Consider the following 23509-nt stretch of genomic DNA (forward strand, 5'->3'; position numbering starts at 1 on the left):
GGGAAAAAGAGGTACACACAGCAAGTAAATGATAGCTCCAGGAATAGAGCCCAGGTCTGCGGACTCCTAATCTGGTGCCTTGTTCCCGGGACCGTACTGGCCCCCAGTGCTTAGTTTTGATTATTTATGGTAATTCTTCATAGGAGACTAAGACATGTCTTGTAGAATAATTCGTAACAGCACCCAAGTCTCAAGTAATTGGAGGTCTTTCTATGGCAATGTACTTGCTTTGAAGTGGGGTGAAGCGGCCATCTTTTTGAGGAGGATTATCAGGCTAACAGTGAGACTTAGAACTCTATTTATGCCATGCTCAGATCACGCTGTACTGGTGTTTTTAACCAAACCTTAGAGGAAAGGCTAAGAACCGGCCTTGTTCAGTGAGGAGAATGGAAGTTTGAGGAGGTGGCGGTAACTGTGCGCAAATATATCACAGAATGGGGTTTTGCACAAGCAGAAGCTCTTTCCCTGCAGACGTTTAAATGAGGGTGATGGCTGTATGCACATTATGGAAACGTGTGTGCGCGCATGCAAGGGTGCGGAACCAGCAAATGCACAGCTGCCATATGGTGTCAAAGAGGTACCAATATCCTCCCTGTGACACTTACAGAATGGCAGGTGACAACAAAGAAAACCCCTCCACAGGAGCGTGAAATAAGATGCCACAGAGAATCACCAGCCTGCAAAACGGAGTAAGGCAGGAGACAAGAAAACAGGCAGCAATCCTTCTTCGTGATCTGCTACATGGACCTGCAATAGCAAAAGCAGCCCCTACAGGGACGAGAAGCAAGGCCAAAGTCAGCACCTCACAGATCCTAGTTCTTTAAGGTGAGCATAAAGGAGGAACGTTTGCCAAATTCGTGGCTATGTCGAGAACCCCGGCCTGGCGACTGATCAGCACTCGCACATCTGTCTCTCACAGGATTTAGAGTGCACATGAGAGCCACATGCAGAACCTTGATGCTTGCCAGTACCTGCACTGTGTAACAGTGACATCGGGGGGAAAACGTGCAGCAGGAGCTTAAGGGAGCCAAGCACATCACCCAGATCTCCCTCCAGCTCTTGATGCAATCAAGCCAACCAGTACAATAAACTGCCTCCTACACAGCAAGGATGCCCAGACTCTGCTCTGCTGGTACCCAATAGGGCAATTTACCAGGATCCCAAATGGCAAAGCTAATTTGCATAAAATGGAGCCAGCTGCACCTGGCTTCACATTTAATACAGAGGTGCTGCCCACAGAGACAACAGCTCCCAGCGTGCTGGAGCTGGAGTCTCCACAGTCCACGCTTTCCCTTTAATGCGGAGGATAACTATGGTTCACACTGTAGCCCAAGAGGGGAGTGTAAATGGCTATCCCTATTATAAAGCTGAAGATCAACTGTAAACAAGTAACAAAAACATAACATACACAGGAAAAAAAACACGGGGTCCATAAATGCACTCCTCTTTGACAGTAATTAATAGGCATCAAGGGCCTATACAGTTGAGATAAGAAGTTCCTACGTCAGTGATTGATTTATTCTAAGTACCATGACAGTAACAGTACATACACGCACATTTTTCTGACTATTTAGGCCATGGTCTATGCTGGAAATCTATTCATGGTAAAACAAACAGCAAAGAGCACAGCGAGACTGAGAGCTACCCTGCCAGCAAGCCCATCACATGATGATGGGAGAAAAGGGCACTGGACCCAGAGAGAAGTAGGTCAAGGGAACAGGCTGAAATGACTGCTCTTTGCTTATGGAATTCTAAATAGCAACAATATTAAACAACTACAACTCTGCTCTCCCCATCACGCCAACTTTACATCCGTGGAGTCCCGCTGACCTCAGTGGAGTTACTCCTGGTTTACCCTGATGTCCCCAAGCAGAGAGTCAAGCCCTTTATTCTGTGAAGTCGGTGCCACACTGGAATCAGGCTTTAAGGGTTTGTGGGACCTGGACTTGTAGATTCAGTGTTTCCAAACCTGCACTTTAGCATCCACACTAAATTGTAAACCTGGGTTCACACTTACTGAACTTGGGTCTTGCAAGCATGCTAATGAATCCATACTGCACTACCCAGACCTTCTGACTTGGGTCTTCGGTTTGACCCTGTGGCCACATTGCAAAATGTCACAGAGGAACTTGGGTTTTGACCCACCCCTCTAGCCAGGTCATAGGACTCGGGTCCTGATTTGTATGTGGACAGAATGGGGGGTTGGGCTCAAACCTGAGTCAGAGCCCAGGCTTAACATGCTGTGTAGACAGAGTCTAGAAGTCTCCATCCTGTTGAACATTTGCTCTGATAAGAGCAGACCCTGGGTGCAATCCTGCACACGCTGAAGCCGATGAGAAAAGGTGTGTGAAGTGTGATTACACTGCAGCACTCAGCCCCCTACTTACCCTGATCTTTCATTTTTGCTGGACGCAGCTCTCTTTTTCCTTGCTTTCCCATAACCTCCTGTGGTTATTAATGCTGGAACTGTGCACAAAGAGAAATAGCACACATGGTAAGTGACATTACTCCACTGAGGCCACTTGTGCCTGTCAAACAATAAAGATTGGGGCTTTGATGGTCTTTAACGGCACATAATTTTTACTTTGATTTCCTGCCAAAGACAATTCCATATTATCAGTGAATATCCAGCATTTGATTGGAGATAAATTTATATTCATCCCCTTTTACTGTCTGAGAGATGGAGGCTGCTTATCAGAGCAGTGCCAACCAACGGAGAACAAAATCACTGTTAATTTAATAGCAACTCAGCAGGTTTGAGAAAGCTGATTTAAAATAAACCTGAACTATTAAATCCACACTAGTAAAGAAGCCAAAGCCAAACTCCGGTCCCAGAGACATCAGCAAAAAAAATCAGAAGTAGTCAGTGGAGTTACACCCGTAGAAAGTCAATGTATTCAAGATCAAATCAGCCTTTACTCCACATTTACATCAGAAAATGGCACGCAAGAGAAACTGGGTGGGGAAAGGTGATATCTTGCCTCTGATGGGTGCCATTCCTCCATGACTTTTGCAGCTGATTTATAAAGATACTGCTCAGGACCTCCTAAGGCCAAATTTTCCCTCCTACTTACAAGAATTTTCCTCAACTGACTTCACAAGAATTACTCCAGATTTACACTCCTAAGTGAGATCAGAATCAGACTCCTGGTGTTTTACTTTTGAAACGTACCAGATTATGTAAACAGCATGTACAAATTCAAATAAATGTCCCAGAAAGGATGCCCACGAACCCCATACAAAAGGTTAAATTCAGTTCTCAGTAACGCTGGTGTAAATCCAGAGTAACTCCACTGACTTCAATGGAGCAACTCCAAATTCAGACTGGTGTAACAGAGCAGAATTGGGCCCAAAGGCTTTATCTGCAAATAACTCCAGCCAACAAACACTGTAAAGAAGGTTTAGTGGCCAGACCCCTAGATTCAAGCAAGCCCTCTTCAGCCCAGGACTCAGCCATGTGCCCAAGAAGTTGCGTTTTCAATGCACTTACTAAGGGACTGTTTGCACTCAGCTCCTTCCTGGTTCCAATACTCCACACAGCCAGCCTTCTCCTCCAGAGGAGGACACGCCTCGCCTCCATTTCTAGGCTCCTGCACGACGTGTCTCCTCCGAACTCGATATGTTGCCTGGCAAGGCTCTGCACAGCCACTCCAGTCACTCCACTCGGATACAGCACAGGAGACCTCTGGGAGTGGGGTGAGAAACAACAATGTAGGCTGCAGAAATCATTCACGCGATTTCTCAGGAATCTTCCCCTGACTAAAGCTGCGGGATGCTGAGTTTGCAGCCAACCGAGACTGCCTGCCATATTCGGTCACACAGAGCACTTCCCAACAGTTTCAGTGGAAGGCCCCATGCTCTCATCGCAGGAAAGTACTTGACTCTGGAGGAAGTTTCAACGCAGGCTGGTCTGTGTTAGGGGGTGTTGCACCCATGTAGCTACACTGCAGCAAGGAAGCACTGCTGTAAAACGATTATGCCTATTTTTTTTTTTTTTTAAATGGCCAAGTAGCCTGTACCAAAAAAAAGAGCTAAATTTGAAATCTAAAATACTATTCTGGGTAAAGACCCCTCCTTTCAGTCACCAAAGCAAACATGGTAGAGAAGTCTGTCCCGGGAATGGAGTCATTGGGCCTTGTTCTAGTAACACAAGCATTACAATAATATTTAGAAATAGCAGCATTTCTGGGTTTATTCAGTGCTTGTTTATGATTTTTTGCTGCCTCTGTTACTGCTAATTCGGGAAATATTTACGCAGAACCACCAAGGGTTCCATCTTCCCCAGGGCCTCTCATCCACCTGGGTGGCAGTTTCATTCAGGCATCAAGCGAACTTTGGACTAGAACAGAACTCTGGGGCATTGGTCCTATCACGACTGAATGAGTGCATGGTCCTTAAACTGGCCCATAGGCCAGGGGTTCTCATCCTTTTTCTTGCTGAGGGTCCCCCCCCTCCCCAACATGCTATAAAAAGTCCATGGCCCATCTGTGCCACACCAACTGTTTTTCTGCATATAAAAGCCAGGGCTGGCATTAGGGGGTACCAAGCATGGCAATTGCCTGTGGCCCCATGCCACAGGGTCCCCCACAAAGCTATATTGCTCAGGCTTTGGCTTCCGCCCCAGGTGGTGGGGCTCAGGGCCCCGGGCTTCAGCTCCATGCAGTGGGGCTCCAACTTTCTGCCCTGGGCCCCAGTGAGTCTAATGCAGGCCCTGCGTGGCAGACCCTCCTGAAACATGCTTGCAGCCCCCCAGGGGGGCCCCGGACTCTTGGTTGAGAACCACTGCCATAGGCTACCTGGGAACCACAAGCTGAAATAGTTACAGGACTAAGCAGCAGGGGGAACATTAAAAAAAAAAAAAAAAAAAGGCCATCAGGGTATCGGACATAGTTTTTTGTTGAGTGATTAGAGCATAGGACTGAGTGTTGGGAGAACTGGTTTCCTATCCCTGGCTGGCTCTGCCACAGATTTCCCCATGTGACCTTGGGCAAGTCATTGCATATCTCTGTGCTTCAGTTTCCTCATCTGAGATAGGAATAAATATTATTATAATCATTTATTTGTACTGTAATAGCACCTACTGACCCCAATCAGGGCTGAAAGCTTGCTAAGTGCTGTAGAAACACACAAGGAGATGGTGCCTATCCAAAGAGCTTACCATCTAAGACAAAAGACAACAGGCAGATACAGTCGGACAGACCAGGGAGTACAAGGTAAGAGTGAGATGACAATAAACAGTGCACTTGCCCATCCCATGAGCTGCTGGGAGGTGAAAATTCATCAACATTTGTACAGTAATTTGAGATCCTCAGAGGCAGGACACTATGGGACACGGCTCTGGATTGGGACTCAAGAGTCCTGAGTTCTATTCCCGGCTCTGCCCCGAGCCAGCCACCTCCCCCTCTCTGAGCCTCAGTTTCCCCATCTGTAAAATGGGGCTAATGATACTGACCACAGATGCTGACTCATTTCCCCTGAGGTGCTCGATCCCCACTCCACCCCTTCCCCCAACACCCCACTCCCTCTCTGCCTCTTCCCACCCCGCCAAGTTCACATCAGTCAAGAACACGTCTCAAGTCCAGTTCCCATGCTCTGCTCCCTAGATCACTCCCCCCCCCTTTTTTTTTTTGCTTGCCTGATGCTAATTTTTTCAGCACCTCCATAGTTTGAAATCAGATTCCTCATCCCCACCTCATTTTCAGTCACCACTTCCTTTTCAAGCTTGACCTCTTTGCTGAGGTTGCCACTTAGCATAGGAGCCCCAAGAACAAGTGGCACTATGTGTTATGATGATTTTATTCCTCACAGAAGGATCCACTGCAGATCATTAGACCAGAGCAAACACAACATCATTAAAGGAATCCCTCATCAGTTCCACCCTGGCCCCCCATCTTCCTGGACAGGGCTCTAACCTGTCAAAATTATGTTCTGAGGTTTAAACTCCCAGTATCATGAAGAGACATGATCAGCCCCTTGCAGAACCATCAGGGACAGATGCTATGAGCCTTCACGTCCCATTGAAGACAACGGACATGCGGCACCTTACAGGACTGAGCCATTACATAGGAAAGTAGCAACATCAGTGCTAGATTGACCATCGGTTTGTTGCACCAATACCCCCCCAAGATGATCCCGATGTAAACTCAAACCCTGCAGATGCAAATCAGTGTATTATACAGTGTTTCATGAACAGCCCCCCCAAAATATCCTTGCAGTCCTCCTATTTCATCCCAGTGTATTCAACACACACCAGACTATTCTGCACCTGAATCAGCAGGAAAGGAAGCCAGTATTTCAGCCTTGGTCATTCTGGCATCTCTGCTTCTCCAGGCAGGCCTCTGGATGGCTTCCCTAGCTGCTTTCTATTGCCAGCCGTTCTGTGCAGTAATTCTTTTCTGTCTGGGATGTGCAGGCATGCTACCTCACATCCTGGCTAGAATGATCACTCCCTCCAACTTCAAGTCTTCCTTGCTGGACTGAGAATAGTAACTGGGACATTCACTGCCCAGATTGTCTGGGAGTTTGCTCTATTTCAGTTTCATCCCGGTTTCCTATTTTAGAAAGTTCAGGTTAGTACTTTATAATCCTAAAATCAACCTCTCCACTCTCCATCCACCGTCCTCAGGTTCTGAGGCAGCTTTCTACAAACATCTACATAGAAGCTGTGTAGAAAGCCATACTGTACTACAACAGCACGTGTTCTATTGACAGATCCTGGCTTTCAATTGGACTCCTCAGACAGTTGCTTCTCTCTGCTGGTGATAATCATTCCTGTGTCCAGATGTTCCCATTCAGCTTCAGTCCCATTCACTGTGCAATGCAGTCTACTACTTTAGGGCCAGAGTCTGTAGGACGCATGCTCACCAAGAGTAGTACTCCAGGAGTAGCCCCCACTGAAATCACTATGACCACTTGGGGCATAAAGTACTACTTCAAATGAATAAGGATGGCAGACTCTGACCCTTCACGCTAGGCTCAAATGCGAAGAACTCCTGAGATCCAACCCCAGCTCTGCCTTGAAGTTGGGGCCCAATCTTGAGAGGTGCCAACTGTCTCATCTCCTACTCAAATCAATGAAGAGTTCAGGGTGTTCAACACCTTACAACACTGGGCACTTGCCATATAGCCTCAAACTAGTCACAATGCCTCCGTTTCTTCTCCAGTAAAACACAGATAATCTCTAGTTACTGAATTAACTTTGTTTGAAACTGCTGCTCAGATTGTCTTCAGTATGTTTGGGGAGGTTCCCATTCGCCTTGCAAAGATTTAAACAACCCACAACCACATACACACACCAATGTGGCACCATCCAGAATCTAAACAAATCTGAACCTTTCATTTTTGTAACCATACGTCAATATCAGTAATTAGCATTAATGAGCTAAATAAATGTGCATTGCTGCATCTTTGGAACAGCATCTCAGCAATAAAACCTAAATGCTTATTGGCTTGTACAACGGCCAACATTAATCCTCTAGTGAATCCTCTTTGAAATCACCTGCTCTTTCAGCCAAGTTTGGCTTCAGGTATTAATACCACACTTTAAATATTTCATTTTAATATTACTTGGATAAAGTAAATCTGTAGTGAGGAAAAATAATTTGAAACAGTCTACAGATATGATTCAATATCAAATATATTTGAGTTCCTTGCATCCAGTACGAATGAACCATTACTAATATCTTTTGCTCCAAGTTATTTCTTTACAGAAAATGACCATGTATTTTTGGACATAATTCAGTGGCTAGTACATTGTTATACCTACAATATGACACTAGATGGTACTGTTTCAAAATACTATCATTTATTTATACATCACAATAGGCAGTATTCATAACAGGTGGTTTGCTGCAAATTTTGGCAGCTTTTGCACACACACCAAAAAAAAAGTGATCTACAAAGGGGGAAAATTGTAATTGCCTTTTTGGTTTATTTACAATGCATGAAAAGATTTTTTTCCCCTGCTAGTTTTATACACGAGAAATTTGGCCATTACCATTCCTTGTTTTCTTGGAAGACTCTATAGTAGACAACTGGGAAACTAGAAGGAGCATTATATAACAAGGGTTATTATTTGGATTATAGTAATGTCTGAAGGCTCCAGTCACGTTCAAGGGCCCATTATGTTAGGTGCTATATAAACACTTTAGAGAAAACAGTGCCCCAACCCAAAAGAGTTTCAGATTAGGTTGTGAACAAGACTCAGTGACTGACAAACAATAGGAGACAAGGAGTAAGGGAGGACAGGGGTAACAGTAAAGGAATCACATGGTTACATACATCAAGTATTGCACAGCCAAATTATTGGATTTTTTAAAAAAATAAATACATAAAATCAGCTATTCCTGACTGCTGCTCAATCTAACCATCACTGGGAGTGAAACCTGAGAGGAAACAGGATTGACTGTCAATCATGGAATTTTTGAATGGGGACCACATCCTGAAAGAAACCCTTCCCAAAGCCCCTCTTGTGGTCTTCAAACAAGCCCCCAACCTTGCAAGATCATCATAAGCAAGCGTCTCAAAGTTCACCAGCCCTTGTCTGTAGATTATGCATCTGTTCTTCTGGCAACACCCCCCCCACAACATGCCTTTCAAGATCCGTCAGTCCTACACATGCCTATCACAACACCTTACCCAGTACACTAAATGTCCCAACAACACCTATGTGGGCAAAGTCAGAATCACTACGCTCTCAAATGAACTCAGAGAAAAATGACGAGACCCAAAAATACCATGCCGTCTGTGGGTGAACACTTTTCACAAAATGATCACTTCACATGTGACCTTTCAGTCCTTGTCCTCAAAGGAAACCTGTGCCACACCTTCAAAAGATAAGCCCAGGAGCTTAAATTCATGATTTTGTTAGACACTAAAAATCATGGTCTTAATAAAGACACTGGATTTATGACTCATTATGGCAATCTCTAACCCACCAACCCTCTGTGTCCTATGACTGCAGAGGTGTTAACTGCCCACTTCACTTTGAATTCTATTTAGGGTGACTCAGTGTCAGCTTTCCCAGTCCTGAAGAAGAGCTGAGTAGCTTGAAAGCTGGCCTCTTTCACCAACAGAAATTGGTCCAATAAAAAAAAATAATACCTCATCCATCTTCTCTCGCTAATTATGTTTTTGTTTGGCATACAATTGGGAAGAAAGCTCTCCTGGTTAATAATTCAACCCCCAGCCTCTTCAACTGAGGGCTGAGAACTCTTCCACTTCAGTTACCTATCTTCCCTGAAGGCCTCCTTGGAAGACTATGACTTGATATTTCTAAACTAAGAAAAGCAAGACTTAAAAAAAAAATTTTAAAGAGGGGGGGAGTGAGGGTTTTGTGTCCCCCCTCCCCGCAGTTCCTTTAACCAAGGACATCAGCAGCAGGTCTACCCTTAAAATTCTGCAGTGGTGCAACTGCACAGCTGTAGCGCTTTAATGAAGATGCTCTAAACCCACGGAGAGACCTTCTTCTGTAAGTTTAGTTAATCTACTTCCACGAGAGGCGGTCACTACGCTGGTGGGAGAAGCTCTCCTGCTGACACAGCGCTGTCTACACCGGCGCTTAGGTCGGTATAACTACGTCGTTTGGGGGGGGTGGATTATTCACACCCCTGAGTGACGTAGTTCTACCGAAGTAATTCTGTAGTGTAGACCTGGGCTCAGAAGATCTATGCTAAGCAAAAAGCAATGGTCTCTTTGAACAGCATCCCACCCCTATTGTAGATTAAATCAAAAACCCAATAAATACAACAAACTGTTGGGCATGGATAGTCTTATTTGCCATGCACACCTATAGCACTATAGCAGTGACAAGGGCCTGATCCCTCTAGGCGGTTATCCCTAGATGTATTCGAGGTTTATTCACTGTTCCAGCCAGCGAGCTTGCCAGATGCTTTCCATCCTGCAGCAGCACCAAGAGATGAGCTGTATATTTTGTTGCCTTCCCGTCACTCTCAGAAATTGCTCCTTTACCTAGAGTGCAAGCTCTTAAGAACAGGGACCGGTATTGTGTTACATGTCTGTGAAATGGCTAGTCCAATGGCACTGGGGCCCCTCAGCATGACCCTACAATAATATTTGACCCCTGTGGTCAGCACAGGTGCTGGAGAAAGGAACTGCCTCTCAGAGATTTCTAAACCCTAGCAGCCCTGTGTTGAGTCCTCTCAAACCAACATTACTCATGTGGGTGGTGGAGCCTCCTCTCCCCTCATACATCGAATGGTGCAGGGAGAGTGATCTTCCAAGCACACTTTGTGACTCTCTAGACTAGAGCACCTTCTTCTTGCAGGCGAGAAAAGAAAAATGCCCATCCTGTCTGCATTAGCTGGGTAAGTGATAGCAGTTTTCTTCCAAGACATTGGCTTACACACACAGGCATTTGGGATCATGGGCTGCCATGCATGTTAAACATAGACATAGCTACGATTGTGTGTGCCGCCCATGGCTATACAGATGCTGCTTGGCTGCACGTCCATGACATAGCTACAGCAGTTAACAGTGCCAGTGCTACCCTAGGGCACCGTTTCTCAAATACGGCCACCAGGGGGTTTCCCTGCAGCCACGGCAGCTTCCTGGGCAGTGATGGGCCGGGGGGGGGAAGCATCAGCCCCTCCCCTTCCTCCTTGTTACTCCTGGATGCGCCACCCTGCACCGCCTCTCTGGACAATGCTGAAGGAGCAAGGTTAGTTCTCTACTGGGGGAGGGGGGGAGGGGAGGTTAGGGGACTCAGGGTTCAGCCCTGGGGTGGTTGGGCAGCGGGGACTTAGGGAGCCTGGCTGCAGACCAGGGCTCCAGCCCTGGGGCTTTAGGTGCCAACACAAGGTTCAGGCCAAGGGCTTTCCTGTGCAGACCCCCAGCTCTGGCCACATAGCCCCAGCCTTTGGCCATGGGGTTTCAGGCTCCAACCCCTGGCTGTGTAGCAGCGGCAGGCTCCAATCCCTGGCTCTGGCCACACAGCACGCCAACCCCCGGCCACACGCTCTGACCCCTAGCCCTGGCAGCTGACCCAGGGCGCTGGCCCTGGATGCCAACCCTGAACTCCGGTGAGTGCTGGCCACGGGTGCCAACGCAGACTCCTAGCCCCAGCCGAGCGGCAGCAGGTGCAGACTGCAAGTGCGAATCCCCACCCCAGTGGTGGCTGCCGACCCTGGGTTGCGTGCTCCGACCCCCCCACCCGGGACACCGATCCCCAGCCCCTGCCCACGCAGCAGTGGGCTCCGTCCCTGGGTGCCGATCCCCAGCCGCCAGCCCCAGGTGCAGATCTCCAGTGCCGGCTGTGGGCTCCAGCAGGTGCTGGCCCTGGGCACCGACCCTTGGCCCCGATTGCAGGGCAGCAGGCTCCGGAAGGTGCTGGCTCTGGGCACCAACCCCTGGCCCCAGTCATCCGGCAGCAGGCGCAGACCCCAAGCACCGGCCCCAGGGGCCAACCCCTGGCCACGTGGCAGCGGGTGCCAACCTTGGAATCCTGCAGGTGCTGGCCCAGGGCACCAACCATCAGCCCAGACCATGCAGTGGTGGCACTCCCCCCCGAAATCTATCATCCCTGGCCCTGGTGTCTCACCCTCCACCCAGCTCTCAATTTGCCAGGACGTGCTGTGAAAAGTGATATTTTAAAAAAACAGAAATATCACTTTTCACAGCACAGTTAGCACCACAATGTCACCTGCCTTCAGAGCTCAGCACCCACCAGCAGGTGCCCAGCTTGAGCCCTGACACCTTTCATTACAAATTAAGCACTGCCCCCCATTATCTCTATTTCCTGCTGCCTCCCAGGCTCCCCACCCACTGCCCCATCACCCATAGGCCCTACTGCCTCCCCCCGCATTGTCCCAAGCGCCCTTCCGTGGCCTCATACCCCAAGCCTGCCCCATTTCTTGCCTCTTGTCCATGGCGTTCCCCCCACCATGGCACTGTGGGCAGTTGTCCACAATCCCCACCCACAAGGCCCTGTTTGGTCCTGGTTAAAGCCACACTGCTCTGCTCCCCCAGATATAGAAGTCAAACTACTCCTATGCACCAGAGCACCCCAACAATCGTTGAGATATAAAGTTTTAAAGATGCCTTGTAAATGCCATAAATCATAATGCAGACTTGTTCCCTTCTAAATATTACTACAGTGCAGGCAGAGCTGTATTGCGTAGATGTGGTTTCCTTTCAAACCACAAAAAACGTAAACAGTGTGTTTACATCGCCCACTACTGTAGCTCCGTAAGCAGCTATTGGTCAACCTCATCGTGGGCAAGATCACGGTACACCGTGTGGGGCTTGAGTAGGCTGAGATTGTTTGTGGCAGAAGGTAAAAAAGAGTTAAGACACACAAAAAAACCTACTTTTCTAATATCCATTTAAGTGCCAGATAGTGCCCCTGAACGGGATACAGATATGGTCCCACAGGAGTCACCTCCTGCTAAGAAAAGCAGAACATGGGAGGAAGAAAAACGAATATTTCAAGACCAGCAGGGAATGCAGTTTCTTGGAATCAGACTGCTTCAGAAACACATTTCCGAGCAAGTTGCCCTGTGCTGTTTGTAAGAGAGATTCATCCAATCAAAATGTATGCAATGTAACATCACTATAGTACTCATGCAGGGGTACTTGAGCAGAATTACCACAATGAGTTTCAGAGGCGCAAGCTGTTACATGATGCAAAAACAGAGTTCAAAAGACAACAGCAGCAGCTCAAAATTGTTTGAATAAAAGCAAGGAAACCATTCAGCGATGGAGAACTCCTGAAGAAAATTGTTCTGGCCATAGAACCAGAAAGTAAGCTTTTCAGAGAGCTACCACTGACTGAGCAACGACACATTACAGAGCAGCACAAGAGATGTGGCGAATTTTCTACAAAATGAAATAGCTGGAAAAGTCACAGCAAGCCCTTTCTACAGTCTGTGCTTGGAGAAGAGCCTTGATGTCATGAGGAATCCCAAGGTAATCGTATGCGTTCGCTTTCTGGGCCGTGATCGCTGTTTTTCTGAAGGTGTTTTATGTCAGGTGAGCCTCAGAGATAGGCCTACTGGCAAACACATTTTTGAACGTGTGCAGGCGAGAATGCAGGAGTGCCGTGTTAGCTTTGACAACCTCTGTGGTTTGACAGCTGATGGGGCAGCAGATATGCAAAGTGCACAAGTAGGGGTGCTGAACGGCTTCCAAGAAAGGTGCACTTAGACTTTCTTTGGTTCACTGTTTTGCCACCAAGAAGTACTTGCCAGCAAGGCTTCAATGAAAAGTATGAATGAGGTTGAATCTATGGGGGGGGGGGGGGGGGAATCCATCAATGTTGTCAACACCAGCAGTGTCAATAAAGGGAAATTCGCAACTCTGTGTGAAATGGGCTGTGAAGCACACAAGGTGCTGCTGAATTACAACCCAGTCCACTGGCTTAGTGACCGTGTACAGAGGCTGTTTGAGCTCTGAGAAGAGCTCATTGAGGTTTTGAATAAAGTTTCACCAGAACTGTCCAAAAAAACGACAAGATCCAGAAGTACATGGTTACCTGCTCTTTTTGAAAGAGTTTTTACCAAAGCTTGCTTCCTTGAACCGGGAGCTTCAGAAACCTCAGCTAACAATATTTGATAGCATTGAAATAATTAATACATTTAAAATGACAATCACTAACATCATCCAGCACCTACAAGAGGAATGGGACTTTTCAGGTTTTTTTTTTTTAAAAAACACAAGCTTAGGTCAGTTTCTCAGCTGTCAGGATGAAAATGTAAAGCAAAAAGTCAGCTTAGGTATTTGGTTACAGCCGAGTATCCTGTTGGAGGATCTTGAAAATTGTTTCAGTGAGGGAAGCTTTTTTCCCCCATCAGTACACCTTTGTGACTGACCCATTCAACAATTCTGGTTCAGCTTTTTTGGCTGCAAACAAACTAACTGCCTTTCAAGACAGATTAGCTTCCTTTGACTCTTTGGACTTAAGGAATCTCAAGTCCCTTATGCTGAAAATGTGCACGGATTCAAGAATGAAAACAAACTTCAGTCAGCCTGGTGGTACAGTATAGGAGTTCTGGAATAACATGTACCTGTTTGAGGACACTTACAAGCCTGTAGCTAAAGTTGCTTTGCTTGTCCCGGTTTTCTACTACTGTGCTGTGTGAGAAGGCATTCCGTGCACTTCGTTTCCTGAAAAACAAGTACCGAAACTGCCTCGCTGATGCGAACCTCGAAGCTTTTATTTTAATTTCACAGGAGACCCGAGATCCTGCAGACTTTCCTTTCAAAGAGCTGCTGAGTTTTTGCAAGTAATCTGATCTACACAATGGTTGTGGTAAAACCCAGAACTTTTATCATCATGCTGTATTTCTAACATACAATAGAATAGGAGTAGGTTTGTTGTTAAGATCATTATTACTGGATTGGATTGATATTTGTCTTTCTGAAATAAAAAATTGGGACCTATTTGCAGATAGAAGTCCAAATAATAATGATAAAACCTATTATGTCAAAGCATTTTTAAATTTACTTCAGAATTGTTGTACAGACAGACAACCACTTTTACCAAAAAAAGAAAAGAAATATAATAATCAAAAAAAGACAAGAACGTGCAAAGCACTCTGAGGCCACCAAAAAAATTGTGAGAAGCCCTGCTCTAGGGCATGGCCACTGGGAATCATGATGTGTCTGTACTTCAAACACTCCCCACGTGTGAAACAGTTCAGTTCCCAGTGGGCCTGTGTCCACATCACTAAAAGCCATCCTGACATCTAGCACCAACAGGACAGACCCCTTCATTGGCAGCCTCAGCCCAGAGGAGCCAAGTTGGAAAAGTGACTGAGCTCTTCTCTCATCCCTGGAGTTAATCCCTCCAGGTCAGGGCTGAGGCAACGAAGATGTAGTTTGCATTGCTGCAATCCATACTGTGCATGTTGGGTAAATAGGAGTTTTCAGTCTCCCGAACTGCCAACCCAGCCCCTTTCACCAACACTAAATTCAATTTAAAATGATTATATGAAGTCATTGCCCAAAGGGAACTTTCCCTCAAAGTAGTGCTCCCAAAAGATCACGGAAATGTTTGCAAAACTTTGTTAGGGCAGAGCCAAACTGAGGAAAAATATGGAAACTGTGACTAGGACACCTAAGAATACTATCGGTGTGCATCTGACTCTTTGAGGAAATTGTTTGTGGGAAACAGGCAGGTGATTGCACCAATCTCTGGAAAAAGTTACCTCCCTGATTAAAGATTTGCACTTTGCTCTAAAGCATTTTACTGCTTTGCTCCACTCCCTGCCATTCTGAACTGCACATCAACATGAAAACACAACTGCCCATGGATTGGGGCTCAGGGTCCAGCCAGCTCAAATCCCAGCCCGAACCCAGACCAGACACATACAGAGTTTGAGAGCATTCTGATTCTGGGGAGCTGTAGTGATTTACACCAGCAGAGGATCTGGTCCTAGAGTTAGCAATTCATTAATGAGAAGAAAGCAGGTCTTGTGATTTAAGCACAGGACTGGGACTCAAGAGATCTGGGTTCTTTCCCCATTTCTGTTACAGACTTCCTCTGTGACCTTGGGCAAGTCATTTAAGTTCTGTGCCTCAGTTTCCCTCTCTGTCAAATGGAGCTATTACTTCCTTATTCCACAGAGGTTTCTGAAGCATAATTAATACTTGTAGAAGTGCTCAGATACTATGGTAATACACGTATCATTAAAATAATAAACTTCACCCGAGTTGCCTCATGACATGTCCTGAAGGTTAGTTGACCCTAATCTTAGAGGCAAACCATAAATTTATCATCATACTGCTGCCTCAAAACGTTTTACGTACTCTTCTTGTAAGTAATGCCTAGGGTTCCTATAACTGGAGGAGAGGAGAGAAAACTAGTCTGTGTATTGTGTGTATTTGTGATGGCCTCTTTGGGGGTTTCTCCTGCACAGCCAGTTCCCTCTGTTGTTGGGGTGGGAAGTTACACACAGTACCAGGGGGGAAAGGGGGTGGTTCTGAAAACAGACACACATTACAGTCACACACAATATTGAAACGGAAAGGGAACTTGGGACAGGTGTCGGATCTGAATCTGCTCTTTAGTCATTTTTTTAAAACGGACTAGATTACTTTCCAGTTGATGGTGCCCCTTTAACTCCCTTGGGTATTTCTAAACACCAGAAAAGGGGGTGGGGGTGCTAAGGGAGACTACAAGGAGTTTATCCCAAGCCAGAAAGGCATTGCCCAGGCTGTTACTGAACACCTTGGGACACCTGGCATTTTTCAGATCAGACCAGGAGCTGCCCAGCAGCACAAACCCTAGTCAGTGAAATCCAGGGCAAAGTAACAAATATTGAGCCAAACCCTGAGGGGACTTGGCACCTCTTCCTGGCCGCCCACAGGCACATGGGTTCTCACTGCCTTGCCTTGAGACCCACAGGCGGGTAGCACCTCCCCGTGGCACCTATGGGTGCCAGGCACCTTCAAAGTGACTGATCGGTGCTGAGTGCCCAGCACCTCCCCGCGGCACCTGGCGCCTTTCCGGATCCCAGCAGGCAGCCGCCCGCCGGCCGCAGCGGGCGCTCACCCACCTGGGCAGGCCTGCGGGTAGTCGTGGCAGCAGTCCATAGTGCGGGGACACGCCTGGTCGCAGTAGCAGACGCCGTGGGATCGGTCCGGTCTCCAGCCGCTGCTGACACAAGCCAGGTCTCTGCCCCGGCAGCAGCGCCCCAGCTCGGCGCAGCCGGCCTCCGAGCCGGGCGCCAGGAGCAGCAGCGCAGCCGCCGCCGCCGCCAGCCAGCCGGGGCCCCGAGCCATCGCCGCGCCCGGCTTGGGGCGAGGGCAGCAAATGCAAACCCAGCCGGAGCCGCGCCCAGCCCCGGAGCGGGCCGGGCAGGCACCGCGTGGGGAGCCCGGCAGCTACCACCACAGGGGTGCGGTGCGGTGCCCAGGTGCTGCTGAGCCGGGCGAGCAGGCGCCCGGGGGGAGGCGGTGCCAGCGGCTGCTCAACTCATCGTCCCGCAACGTGCCGAGCTTTGGGGAAGGAGCGAATCCCACCGCCGCCGGGACTCCCTTAACCAGAGCCCAACGTCCGCTCCCTGCGGCGATTGCGCTCAGCTCCCGCGATTTAAAGGAGCAAGGCGCCTTCTCCCCAGCCAGCTCTGACACACCGCCCAGGAACCTCCTACTCCCCCTCCCCACCCCGGTGCTCGGCGCTGGCGCCCTTGAACACACGTGCCAGCGCTCCGGCTCACACTTGTGTGTTTCATCCACACAGACCAGCTCAAAGCTCGAGAGGGCGGGGCTGTGGGACTCATTTCATTCACCTGCCTCCGCCTCTCCTCCGGCAGGGCTGAGGCCAGCCATTGAAGAGCCCGACACACCCCTAATGAGGGTCCAGTAGCACCGGGTTTCCCTTAGGCCAGTGGTTCCCAAACTGGGGTTCGTGAAGCCCTGGGGGTTCACGAAATGTTACAGGGAGTTCTTGGGGAAAAATTCCCTAACGACGGACAGAGCTGTCCTTATGGACCCTGGGCAGCACGGGGCCAGCAGCCCGGAGTCCCTGGACTTCCAAGAGCTAAGCAGATCAAAGCAAGCATATCTATCACACTGAGGAGATTTAAACTTCAAGACTCCTTATAAGAAATGGAAAGGGAGGTGGATATTTTTTGCTGATTTTAAAATTAAATAGACAGCTAGTATTGTTTTTAAAATTATTATGAAGAACAAGTTTAAGCTTTGTTGTATCGTGCGTTGTTTGCCGGGACTGCTCAAGACCTGAATGCTTGTGGAAGGAGGAACTCTTTGAGTTGGCTTCTTAAATACCTTCATGCTGTTTCACGTCTGATACTCCTTGATGAAACATAGGAGCCTTGTCTTATAACAGGCTTATTCAAAGTGATACAAGCGACGAAAGTGAGATCTTGGAAGAGTGTTGCCGTTTTCATAATGTAATAAAAATACTGTAATGATAACTAATAATTAATAATAAATAGTATAATAAGCATGTCATAAAAACAAATGTTATATTTCCAAGATCACTGTTTTTATAATTTATACTCAGGTAAAGGAGAAAATCCCTGGAAATATTCATTTTTAGGAGGCGGTTCGCGAGACTTGACATTTTAGTGAAAGGGGTTCACAGGTTGTTAAAGTTTGGGAACCACTGCCTTAGGCCAACATGAGCCACTGCCCTAGGGCAGAGACTGCCTTTGTGTGGGCAACGTCTAGTGCAGTGGGGCCCAGGTACTGGTTGGGGGGACCCTACACCTATGGCAATACAACTGGATAATAAACCCTGACAGTATTCTAATCTATTGTAACACTCCAGAGATCTTCGGCTAGCAATGGTGATGTTACATCATATTATTATTTGTTATCTGTATGGCATAGCACCTGGGAGCCCTAGTTATGGACCAGGGACCCCACTGTGCTAGGAGCTGGCCAAACACAGAACCAAACAGCAGTCCCTGCCCCAATCTTAGGTTTTCAGTACTTCAGACCATTGCTATAGACCACAACAGTATTTTTATTAGGCTAATTCTTTGCTATAACATACTTATATCTGCCCTTGATGTTAATACACTTTGTTTCTTGACTTTAACCTTGCAGTGGCTTTGAGATGAACATGATGTATGGCTCAGCTTCTGCAACTTTTGAAACATAAAGGGTATGACGTATGCATTAGCTGCCAGCTGTTAGCCAGCTCAAGCCCCCAGAAAAGGGACACACAGAATACTACCAAAAAAATATATATATTTAAAAGACACTATTTTTTTCAGATATAACTCCAGCAAATCCAGGACGCCACTATAACCTGAGGCTGCACCATTCTCACTAAAGCAGCTTGTAATAAACATGATCCAGCTGTCTACCCTGCCTTGCTGCAACAACTTTACTAAGAATTTTTTGCTAGCTTTCAAGTGCTGGAGGCTTAAAGACATTAGAGCAACCCCTGTGAATTATTTAGCTATTCATTGGGGATCTGATGGTTTTACTGTAGCTTTTTAGCAAAGGAACTGGCTTTAAATATTGATCACGACAGATGTTATTACTTGCAGTGTGCTGAATAGGGGTTTGCAAAACCCACCCACTGAGTTGTTACAAGGGATTATACTAGAGTTCTAATGGTGGGCAGAGGAATAAAGTTGCCACTTAAGAGAGGCTGTACTGAAGACGTTTCTAGAGCAGACTGTGAGGTTCTGAGCACTTGGCAGTTCAGGGGACCTAGACCCTCCCAGGAGCAGGCCTTCCGAAAGAATAAAAAATAGAAGACACGTTATCTTCCATGTATGGCCATGTGTGGCTGTGACAAAGGAATTTGGGGAAGCCAAGGAGTTGGGAAAATAAGAGGCAGCGTGGTCTAATGCTCACAGAAAGAGACCAGGAATTTAGGACTCTAGGATTCTAATTCCTCCCTTTGTCACTGACTCACTATGTGACCATGGGTAAGTCATTTAATCACTCCATACCTCTATTTATTCATCTATCAGGCTTAACTAATCAATCAACATAAAGCCAGAGGTCCTCAGTGGCCTTGTGCATATTATGCAGAGTGGCATAAATGGAGAATAATTCTAAGGGATTTCCTCTGTCTCAGGCACTAATGCTGCTATCTCTTCCATGCTCCTAGTCCCCATCACACTGGGGCACAGGGGACACATTCACATTGCTCTCCTCCTGTTCAACCATCGGTCTCAAGAACACTCTGTCCCGGCATTGTAGTTGTTCAGCCAACAAAAGCCATAAGTAAGACCGGCTCCACTGACTGTTTCAACAAGCAGCAGCAAAAGCAAAGCTCAGCCCGCTGGATTAGCAGAAGCTTGTTCCACAGACAACAGAGCAAAAATTTAGTTTTATACAGATATGGGGCCCAAACCAAAACCTCAAACTTTGAGGAAATTCAGATCAGGATCCAGACTTCGTGGTAGACTTCTCGCCCAATACAGCCTCGCCCTAAACTTTGGGATAGTTAACCTCCAGCTCCCAATCGGAACTTTGCTGGTTGACTCCAGCGCTAGCTTTTAAAGGATAAGAGTTAACTCTCCCTTATTCTGAACTAGTTGGAGACTAGCCTTGTGTGAACCCCTCATTTGAAATGGTTTTGCCACTTCAATGTCGACAGCCTCTGAAGTTGGAAAAGGGCCACATTGAGACAGGCCCTATTTTCCCCTGGCTAAACCTTGCTGAGACCCCATCAGCAAGGCAACAGACTCCCTAATTTGCAGGCACTAGAAGTGGGCCTACTGGCCATATTTGAGAACACCATGTGACTTGGCCCAGGCAAACTTATTGTACAGCAATAGGTGTGCAGCAGCTCAGCGTGCCTGGGTCTCCGGAGCAGAAAAGCTCCTTGTCCAACTTTGATAAAATGTACACAGCTCACTGCAGGGCCATGCGTGACAGTGAGATGGGACCCAAAGCTGATCTTGAGTGTGGCTGAGGGTCAAGTCAAACAATGTGACCTCTAGTGCTAGCTCCTACCACCTGTGACACTGAGAACCTGACCCACAGCTTGGCTTCTCCCTTTCGCTTGTCTTCTCCTCTGATGCCGACAAGATAAAGTTACAGATGTTTTTCCGCAGGAAAATGGAATAGCAGCCCTGATCCAACTCCCATTTAGGTCCATGGAGAGAGTCCAATTGGTTTTAGTGTTGATTGCACTCTGAAAGGGCTGGAGCCAATGAACAACAACAGAGAACAGAAAATGAGAGAGAGCGTGTGTGTGAGGGTTGGGGGAGGAGGGGAATGAGGGTGTGTGAGAGACAGAAGGGGGTCAGAGGGAGGGGCATGTGGAAGTTGATGTGATCCATTCTCCCTCCATAAAAGAAACAATTCCACTATTTGGAGTCAGCTGTTCCTGTGCCTAATGCTTCACTTTATTTCATGGCAAAGCGTAGCAGGCCCATTCCAAGAACATGCAAGCTCTCTGCCCTTTCCACTTTATCACAAGGCAGCATGACTAGCTCGCTTTGCCAAGTGGGAGCAGTTCAGAGGCAGGAAGAGTCCACAAGGGTGTTCTTGGCACTGGCTGCTGTGCTTGCCAAGCTAAGGGGAACACCAATGGGCTGTTTGCTGGGACCAAGCAGACAAACAGCTTTATCTGCTCCTTCAGCACACAGCTGCCTTTCCTGCCAGCCTCTTGGGATTTCCTTCCCCTCTGGTTCATTTTTTCTGCCTTAATTAAGCAAGTTGCACTGCAGCAGAGCTGCCAGTGACCCAGTTCCCAGAGGCTTTCACTCTCAGTCCCCCTTTGTTAAACTCGTGGGCAGAAGGATGCTGGCAGATGAAACATTCCTTAGAAGTGGTAGACACAAAGGAACCCTTCTTCTCACTTTTACTTCTGGATAGTGCTTGGGACTGTTAATTGCTCTCCCTGGCCCAGCATCAGTGATGTCTGCATTACAGGTGAATGCATCCGCTTGTGGAACTGAAGCCACTGTGCTACAAGCAAGGAGGGTCATCAAATCCCTTCGTAAAACTCTCCTTTGCCATAGGGTGACCAGATAGCAAGTGTGAAAAATTGGGATGGAGGTGGGGGGTAATAGGAGCCTATATAAGAAAAAGCCTCCAAAATTGGGACTGTCCCTATAAAATCGGAACATCTGGTCACCCTACTTTGCCATGATGCCTACAAAAAAACTTGACAATGTTTAGGCAACTGGTGTGCAGAGTGCTGCCCATGATGCTGGTCAATATTGTTTCCTTGGTTCCCCCAGTCTGTTCTGTCTGTACCCATCTCTTTCTTCTGTCCTATATTTAGAGCATGAGAGCTTTAGGGCAGAGATCATCTTTTTGTTCTATGTTTGTACAGCACCTAGCACAGTGGAGTCCTGAGCCATGACTGGAGCTTGTAGGAACTACCGCACTACAAATAATAATAATAATCATGATGCCAAAGAGGTCCAGTAATATTTCACCATTTCTGGTTTCACTGGTAACCAGGGGCCTAGGAGAGCAAACACTGTGGGGGGAGAGGGGGAAATGCTATTTAAAGGGCACTGCGCTAGAAATATTCAAGTTCACAGTGTGCCTTTAAAAATATCGATTGGAAAATGCAAACAAGAGCAGTAAACCTCAAGCCCCATTTGGATCCAGGTGAGGATTTTGAAGACTCTTGGGGCAGGAGAGGTGAAGGAGGAGGAGTTTGGGGCTTTGGTTCTGCCTGTTATAAACACGGGGAGCTTTGCAACATTCTGTCATAGATTCTGAACCCCCCAAAGTTTGGTTCCTGAGTTTGAGTTTAGTAAAGATCTTTTAACTCTTTCCTTTTCATCTCATTGGCCATGGAGACACATTCCTCTGTTTCTGCTGATGCCATATGTGCTGATGTCCCCTGGCACTAAGTGAGGCTCCAATGGCCTCCTGTGATGCTGGAAATAATGTTTGATTCATTTTTCAGATGCAAGGCTTGGATTGTGCTGCTGCTTAGCTCATGGGCACCAATTCAAGACTGTGGCTATGTAATGATGTTTGCTCCTGCTCCCCATCTGCCCTAGCCAAAGGGAAAGTGAAGCAGGGGGTGGGAGGATAACAGGAATCAAAAGGGAGACTAAACAGCTCCACACGGTACTTTGCTAACATTCCCTTTCACACAGTCAATTCTGCGTGTGCTTCACTGGCCTGGCAGAATAGGGAAGAGCTGGCTCCTTGCCAAGGCCAAAGGGATCGCTGGGTCTTTGTGTATGTGGCACTCGTCCGTCTCTGTAATTTACTGAATGGTTTTTCCTCCCAGCTCCTTTCCTCTGCCAGTCAGATGGGGAAAAGCATCCAGCTCAGGGGAGAGGAGAGAGCAAGCACTGTGATCATGCTCTGTCAGCCCTACTCCATATGTCATGGCTGGGGCTCCTTTAGAGCCGTGAGTCCAAGAGCCTTTGATAGTTTTCAGAACGGTTACTAACTTACTCTGCTCAACTATTGCGGGTTTAAAGAGTAAGACAGATGAGGACTTTTTAGTCAGTGGCCGGGGATCTTTGAAGGGTCCCAATCCCAGCCCACACTCCACCCCCTCAGCATCCTATTCGCCTTACAGTCCCTCCGCCCCCCAGCATTGTGATAACCCTCCCTCTGGCAGCTGCTGGAAGGAGTTGTGCGCAAGGCCATTCCTTACATGAGCCAGATACACTCCTTTCCAGGGGCTGCTCTAACATTCCCAGAGCAAAGGACAGAGCACGCTGCATGTTGCGCTGCTGTTACAATACTGGTTTGACCAAAGTGAGCTGGTTATTAATCCTGAGCTAGAGGAGGCAGTTTGGTCCTGTGGTATGAGCTGGGGCTAAGCGTCAAGGCTCCTAGGTTTTCTTCCAAAGAGACCTGTTATTAAGAGCTTTATAGAATTACCATATTCATGTTAAAACTCCCCATGTCCTGTCTCTCTCAAGCCATTCCATAGATTGGCTGCTGGCCTTGACTGCAATAGAAATAGATGGGCTTGCTTTCCCATGCAACCCACTCGCAATATGAATGCATGCACTCAAGGCCAAGCCGAAAACAAATTCAGAACAAGCCGATAACAAGGTCTTAGCGCCAAGAAGAAAAAGGATGTAGTGTGAGAAAATACCCAAGAGCAGGAATTAAGAGATTATTT

At 47.3% G+C, this 23509-nt stretch overlaps 1 protein-coding gene and 1 pseudogene across 1 annotated transcript in view; one reads left to right on the plus strand and one right to left on the minus strand.

Moving 5' to 3' along the window:
- LOC135886937 (somatomedin-B and thrombospondin type-1 domain-containing protein-like) overlaps positions 1-17754 on the minus strand; it is a 31475-nt gene extending 13721 nt beyond the window's left edge. The window contains exons 1-4 of the mRNA XM_065414713.1: positions 17749-17754; positions 16515-16842; positions 3491-3685; positions 2388-2466 (exon numbers count right to left, since the gene is read on the minus strand). Of these exons, the coding sequence (XP_065270785.1) occupies positions 2388-2466; positions 3491-3685; positions 16515-16842; positions 17749-17754 (608 nt within the window). The remainder of the gene's footprint in view (positions 1-2387; positions 2467-3490; positions 3686-16514; positions 16843-17748) is intronic.
- LOC135886558 (SCAN domain-containing protein 3-like) lies at positions 10663-14244 on the plus strand (annotated as a pseudogene).
- Positions 17755-23509: the final 5755 nt, after the last annotated feature.

This window comes from Emys orbicularis, chromosome 12 (assembly GCF_028017835.1).
Source record: "Emys orbicularis isolate rEmyOrb1 chromosome 12, rEmyOrb1.hap1, whole genome shotgun sequence".
NCBI classification, from domain to species: Eukaryota; Metazoa; Chordata; order Testudines; family Emydidae; genus Emys; species Emys orbicularis.